This window comes from Mastomys coucha, unplaced genomic scaffold (genome assembly GCF_008632895.1).
Source record: "Mastomys coucha isolate ucsf_1 unplaced genomic scaffold, UCSF_Mcou_1 pScaffold4, whole genome shotgun sequence".
Taxonomy (NCBI): Eukaryota; Metazoa; Chordata; class Mammalia; order Rodentia; family Muridae; genus Mastomys; species Mastomys coucha.
In genome coordinates, this window is record NW_022196910.1 from 22,524,950 (window position 1) to 22,532,025 (window position 7,076).

General features: G+C 46.1%; 1 protein-coding gene across 1 annotated transcript in view; it reads right to left on the bottom strand.

Moving 5' to 3' along the window:
* The window catches only part of Plxnc1 (plexin C1), a 159,921-nt gene that overhangs the window by 117,518 nt on the left and 35,327 nt on the right, over positions 1–7,076 (bottom strand). The window contains exon 4 of the mRNA XM_031350348.1: positions 4,536–4,636. Within this exon, the coding sequence (XP_031206208.1) occupies positions 4,536–4,636 (101 nt within the window). The remainder of the gene's footprint in view (positions 1–4,535; positions 4,637–7,076) is intronic.

Here is a 7,076-nt window from a genome sequence, read left to right on the forward strand (position 1 = left end):
TATGTTTTGGGAACACACTGCCTATGACAGCGTAAAGGGAGAGGTAGAGAAAAGTCTCAGTGATGGACCACAAAGGAAACAAAACAGTAATGCGATAGCGGGTAGGGGTTGCTTATCTGATACTGGGCAGTGAAGTGGACATAGACATGAATTCTAGGACCAGACAGCAGATAAAGAGCTCGTGAACAGATGAGTATGCTGAAATGGAGAACTTTTAAATTCAGGGTGAAGGCCCTGGGTGGGAATATTCTTGAATCAGAAAGACAATCAGTGAGGCCAAGGAGAGAGAGTGAGTCATGAGAGAGCTCGGAGCTGCAAATCACAAAATGCCTTGTTTGATCAGGGCTGAGTTTGAGAGAGGAGGAACTGGGGGCAATGAATCTGGGGAGGACACCATCTAGTGGGGATTGTTTAAAGGATCTTTCCTACTGGAAAGTGTTCAGCAAGGGTGAGGGAGAAAGATAACGAAAAGGGGAACCTGGAGAGAGACCTTACAGCCATCTGTTAAGAATGGCTTGCCTAGCCGGGCGGTGGTGGCGCACGCCTTTAATCCTAGCACTTGGGAGGCAGAGGCAGGCGGATTTCTGAGTTCGAGGCCAGCCTGGTCTACAAAGTGAGTGCCAGGACAGCCAAGGCTACATAGAGAAACCCTGTCTCAAAAAAAAAAAACCAAAAAACAAGAATGGCTTGCCATCCTCACCCAATTCTCTAACAGCCCCTTTCTCCTAGCTCCCTGTTCTCCCCAGGGGACACAGCTTCCCCATGTCCCTCTAAAAGGGTGGTTGTCATCCTATGGGTCACAACCCCTTCGGGGTTGAAAATCCATTCACAGTCACCTGTGACGATCAGGAAATCACAGATATTCGTATCACAATTCATAACAATAGCAAATTACATAGCAAAGTTGCAGTTATGAAATAGCAAGGAAAATAATTTTATGGTTGGGGTTTATCACAAAAATAAAGAACTGTATTAAAGGGTCTCAGCATCAGGAAGGTTGAGGACCAATGCCCTAGAGGGCTGGCTCCTTTCTTAACTTACCAGAGGTGGCCCAGCTGGGCCTGACAGCCTCCTCAGCATGCTGCTTCTCTTTCTGATCATCTTCCCAGAGTGGAAGTTCATGTTCGCAATAGATACCATCCTTGACTCCTTACACAACCACCTACAGGATCAACACTCACCCACCTTACTAGTTAGTTTTTTATGTCTTGACTAATTCATCCCTTACTCTTCAACATTGGGCCCATCCTTGTTCTTGATGGCTTCGACTGCCACACAGAGGTCCCTGTTTCTTGCTGGGGAATCTTGTTCTCCACCCTCACTGCTATGTCATGGCAGTTCTGCAGAGCTTACCATTTCTGATAACTCCTCATCTGTATCACCTCAGGGTGTGTCCCACACAGTCCAGCCGGTACTTTCTTCCCAGTTTTGCAGTGGAAAGGTTTAGTGCATGGATCTTATCTCCCCTTCTCATGTCTCCCACTCACAGTGTGTCCCTACTTCTCTTTGCCGCACACCGGAGTCCCTCATTATGCACACCAGGGTCTACAGCAGCAGTCATCCCACAGCCCCACCCTGATGTACTTATCCCCAAACTCTAGCTGTACCGAAGTTTATCTTCCCTTCTCTCCCAAGACGGAACTAGAGCTAGACTACAAGAGCAAACCAAACCCGTGCTTTCTGTTTCAAAGGCATGATCATCGGCCTCGGGTGCGATATTTTGCAAGACAACCATAATCTATTTTCTCTGTGTTCTTTACCTGAGCTCCTGTGTGCTTCCTGCTCCCCTCTGGCAGATTTCCAGGGCTCCCTCTCCCCAGGGTCACCCAGACACCTTGCTCCTACTGGCCTAAGGTCACGGAGGAGGTTCTGAACAATATGAACAGACTCTGAGGTCTGTTCTATCTCTACTAGCTCTGGGGTCCAGACTGCTGCTTCCCTCCCATCCTGGACTGAGGCTACCCTCCCCCACTGATATGATTAGGTCATATTTTCTGCCACCTGCTGAAAGACAACACACCACAATACTCCCCTCCCCTCCCCTTTCTACTGGAATTTTCCCCAACAACAAGAAAAGCACTGGTATATGGAGTGTGAGTGTGCACATGCGTGTGCATGTTCGATCTCCCTTACGGGAGGGTGTGACCTCTCCTTGAACTTTGGGCTCATCAATTTGACCGGACTATCTGGCCAATGGACTTCCGGGGATCCTCCTGTCTCTGCTTCCCCAGCACTAGGATTACAGACACATGCTAGCACAGCTGACATTTTATGTAGGTGTTGGAGATTCAAACTCAGGGCTCCATGCTCTCAGGGCAGGCACTTTACAGACAGACTGAGCTATTGTGTCTCCAGCCCCAGACACCATTATTTTATGTATCTTAAGAAACAAAACAAAACAAAACAAAAAGCCTGCTAAATGTAGATTGGTGAGATGGTGTGGCAGGTGCTTTTTACCTGTCATGCTTGACAACCTGAGTTTGGTCCCTAATATCCATATGGTAGAAGAGAGCAACTCCCACGAGCGGTCCTCTGATCTCCCCACACGATATGGAACGTGCACTACCCCTCTCTGATTAAAATGTAATGAAAACACAAATTTTAGAACCCTAAACTGTCGGGATTCTAGATTTTGCCCCAGAATCTGTTCCATATCTCCTCCACCATTCTTAGTAACACCCTCAAGGAGTTGCTCCACTCGCTGCTCTTTTGTAGCTCCAACATCCTTCCAAACACGGGCCTCTGTCACAGTCATTGATCACCCTGTCCGACGTCCAGCGAATCAGTTTTCCTTTGACCTCCTTGGCAGGAGCTGGTATAGTACGCTGGCTGCTCTCCCCCACTTTCCCTTGCCTGGCAACACACTCCTCCCTTAAATGCTTCCTCTCCCCTTTCTGATCCTTCTTCGTCCCCCTTCTCCCCTGCCCCCCCCCAACTTTCTGTTTCTAAACATCACAGTACTTGAGTGCTCCAGTACTCGAGTGCTCAGCTCTCGAACATCTTCTCTTTTCAGTAACCACCTTCCCCCCCCACACACACACACACAAACATACACACTCTGATACTACTAAGGCTTCTGAAAGAACCATCACAATACAACCAACTCCAAAATTCTATTACCAACTTGGGCATCTTCCACCAACTACTGACTGAAGCTTGCTGAACAAGTAGTCATGGCTATTTAAACACCACCACTGTCACCACCACCCATGAATGAACTCCTGTCCAGAGCTCTCCAAAGACACACAGAGACACGACATAATGGAATGAATCTCAAAAAAAAAAAAAAAACAAAAACAAAAACAAAAAACAAAAACAAAACAAAACCTACAGCAACTGGCTGTGATCAGTTAATTTCTTCAAGTCTACTCTTGGGCATGTGACAAGAAGAAAAGGCTCCTACACCAATTACAATTATTCATGAGAATTTTCTTGGCCCTGTATCTTTTGTCTGCCAGGGATTCTGAGGGAAGGAGCCCGGAAAGGGAGTGCAGAGAGGAGGGCAGCCTCTCTTCTTGCAGCAGCTAGGACTGTGACTTCCTCCACGAACAACTCTTAATCCATTCCATCTCCATATTTTTAGTTTGTTTCCAAGCCTCTCTCTTACATCATAATCACCCTCTCCATTCACGCTCCCTGCCCCCGCTCAGGAGCTCTCTAATTCACTCCTCTGTCGCTGCCCTTCATTCCCCCAACTGGCCCTTCACTCTGCCCTCCGCCTCTCCCTACCTGCTCTGCTCTTTTTATTTTTATTTTTAATCTGTGTTCACCTTTAAAAAACAGAAAACACCAATCTGACAGCCACTGCTATGTGGCTTGTTTTCCCCCCTCTCATTCCTGCCTGAGCTGCAGTGAAGGCTCTTTCCTCCTTGCTTCTATAGCAAGAGCTGGAGTACTGGGTTACCATGGCAACAGTGAATCCAACCAGGCTGGTCCCAGCGACGCTAAGAACTGCCATGGAGAGGAAGCCGCTACAAGTCGCCCTTGAGCCTAGATGGGTCGTGTATATCGTAATTCAAGACCAAGCTGGGCAGATTCTGCCTGGAGACTGAGATTGTACATCAGGCCCAGGGCTATACGGTGTACAAGGAGACAATGCCATCAATAATAAGGCTTCCGCCGAGCGAGTAGAATACACGGCATGATGAGGATTCATTTGAAAAATTTCAAACGTTGCTATTCTTTTTATCGTCTCCAAGGGCGAACCTTTCGCCTCTCTCTGAAGTCTTGGCTAACTTGGTAGGAAATAAAGAGCAAACCCACCTGCACTAGCCTCTCCAGTCTCATGTCACATCCCTGCCCCATCTTACCCCAAGACCGGGTGGCCTTATACAGCCTGGGTCAAATGACTTGACGCTACCGACATGACAAGAACCATCTTTAAGAATGAATTATTGTTACACCATGCATTTCAGTCCTGGAGAGCTCTGCTTCGCCACAGCATGGGAATGGATCATTAAAGTAGGGCAACAAGTGTTGGGCCACATGACACTTTCTGGAAAATGTGAGCGGGCAAGAAAAGATTCAGGAAATACCTTTGTAGCGGGAGGCACCAGCCACAGTGGGGGTCTGCCGCTGCTAAGCACTCCGAACAGGATTTACGTTTACTGCAGTTTGCAACACGAATTCTTCTCACCTGAAAAGGAGGAAGACATCACAAATCAGGTGAAATCATAGGCAACACCGGGGTTGGGGGCGGGGCGGGGGCGGGGCATACAACACAAAGAGTATATTTGTCAACTTGAGCCCTGAATACCTCTACAGTGGCATCCAATGGCAGATCTCAAGTTCTAGGCTATCATACAGCTTCTCAAAGTACCGAAGGCCATCCCTATTCACCCCAGTGATGCCTGAACTTGCAAATCCAAGCAAGAGCAGATCAAAAACATTTGAAAATAATATTGTGCCTATACGTGCACAGTGCATTTCAATCCTCTCATTCCCTCAACAATACAATAGGGTGATTCATATCTATTAACATTGTATTGCATTACAGGCAAACATTCTATCAGGCATCGTAACTAATCTAAAGATAAATTTAATGTATATGGGAGAATGTGTACAGGTTATATTGCAAAGTTTTGAGGGCTTTGTGGAACCAATCCCCAGATAAATACCAAAAGACAATTGTATTCCCAGACTCCCCTGCCGCAGAGATGCTTTCCGGGTCTTGGGGGCGGGGCCTCTGAGTCTCTATTATTAAGAGCCTTCTCAGGTGAGTCCTCCCATAGTCAGTTTCTGATCTGTGGATAATTACTTCCATAGGGATCACAGAGCCAGGTCACCTCGTTTTCATACAGGGACAGGTAGTATAATCAGTGGGGCTATGGAAATGAGTGCCTGGGTATAAGCAGTAGCTCTGCTCCAGGACGATCAGCATGAGTCTGGAAAGGGATGTGGGTAATGACGTGGTATTAGGGTACCGCTATCACTATAGTTCATGACTCGATGACTCACATGCATTCCACTGGGGTTACAAGTAAAAGAAGCTGGAGGAGACAGGGCTGAGGGGGTAGTTTAGTAGTCAAGCCCTTGTCCAGTTCGAGGTGCTGAGTTCAATTATCAGCACTACAGAGGGTAGGGGTGGTGATTAAAATCATTTCCTATCTTGAGAGTGTCTTTCCCACTTCCCTATTAGTCAGTCAATGGTGCTGGGCAGATCCTGGAAGTGAGGGGGGAGTGCCCAAGTGTTGCCTACTATATTTCCTGAAGGCAAAATTCACATAGCAGGCAGTAAGAAAACTTGTAGAACTCATTATCCTGGGAAGCTATGCATGCAGGGAAGTGTAAGTAGAGAAATGGAGAAATCTAGGAGTTTGTGGTGAACACAGGGCACATCTGAGGAGGATCCTTCAATGTTAGGTTGACTTCGTGCAGGATCCCTGTGCCCTCTTGTTCCAGTCCTCTGCGCTACTGACGGGCGCAGCTGGAATTAACGAGAATGTGGATATTTATTTCCTTATAACTCACAAAACATCTTTCTAATTCTGAGGGATTTTATTAAGTGTCACATAATCTCTCTAACCTTGTTTCCTCGCCTGTAAAAACAGCACTAGTACAACCGACTTCACGAGGTTATTAAAGCGTAGTCTGGGAAGCATACTAAATAATTTGTGTCATAAGCACTAGCTATTGCTGTTATGGGAGAAAATGGTGCCATGGTCCAGCAAACGTGAACAGTAAGTTTCCTTAGCATAGGCTTATGTGAGCCTTTGAATCTCTCCAGCATCATAATACTGTAGAAGCATTAATAACAATGGCCCAAAGGAGGGACTCTTGCTGAGAACCTTCAGGAGAATACAAGTCTCTAGAATATTCTTCAAGAATGACCATTTAACATATTTAAGCATACACATAACTCCATGTAAAAGATAATATACTATAATTATTACATTAGACCTGCTCTCTAATGAATACACTGTGGACCTATTTCTCATCAGTTCACATATCTGCATATGATTATGTTTAGTGGGCACATTAATACCACTTTATAGATTTTCCATGGCTTTTAAAATTAATAATAAGGAGACATGCCTTGCATTTGCACTCTTGGGTGATTGTATTTGCACAACCACAGTCAACTAGCAGGGTTTTATTCCAGTCTTTTTCTGGAGACAGGGTCTCCCTCTCTAGCCCAAGCTTTAATTTTTCATCTTCCTGCCTCTGCCTGGTAAGCACTAGGATTACAAGTGTGTTCCACAATGGTTGGCTAAGCAATAGAACCTCTTGCAATTATGCTAAAGAGAAGAATATAGAGGTTGAGTTTTGACACCCCCCCTTGAAAACTGTCCCTAAGGTCTTCAGGCTGTAAGTTATTAGGGACTAGAAGTCTTTACTTTCTAGGAAGTGAAGATCTATGAACTATTGGTGCCTTCACAGTGGTCTTTAGCCCACAGCACCGGGTCTTCAGACACAGCAACATGTCAACAGCCCATAGCACTGGGTTTCAGAGTTCTACAATTTTCTTTGTGCATAGAGATGGGAATTTATGGGCTCTTTGCAATACTTCAAAAAGCAAAATGGAAAAACATGCACAGACTAAGCCAGACTTCCAGGAGCTTTGCTTGGCGGGGGGG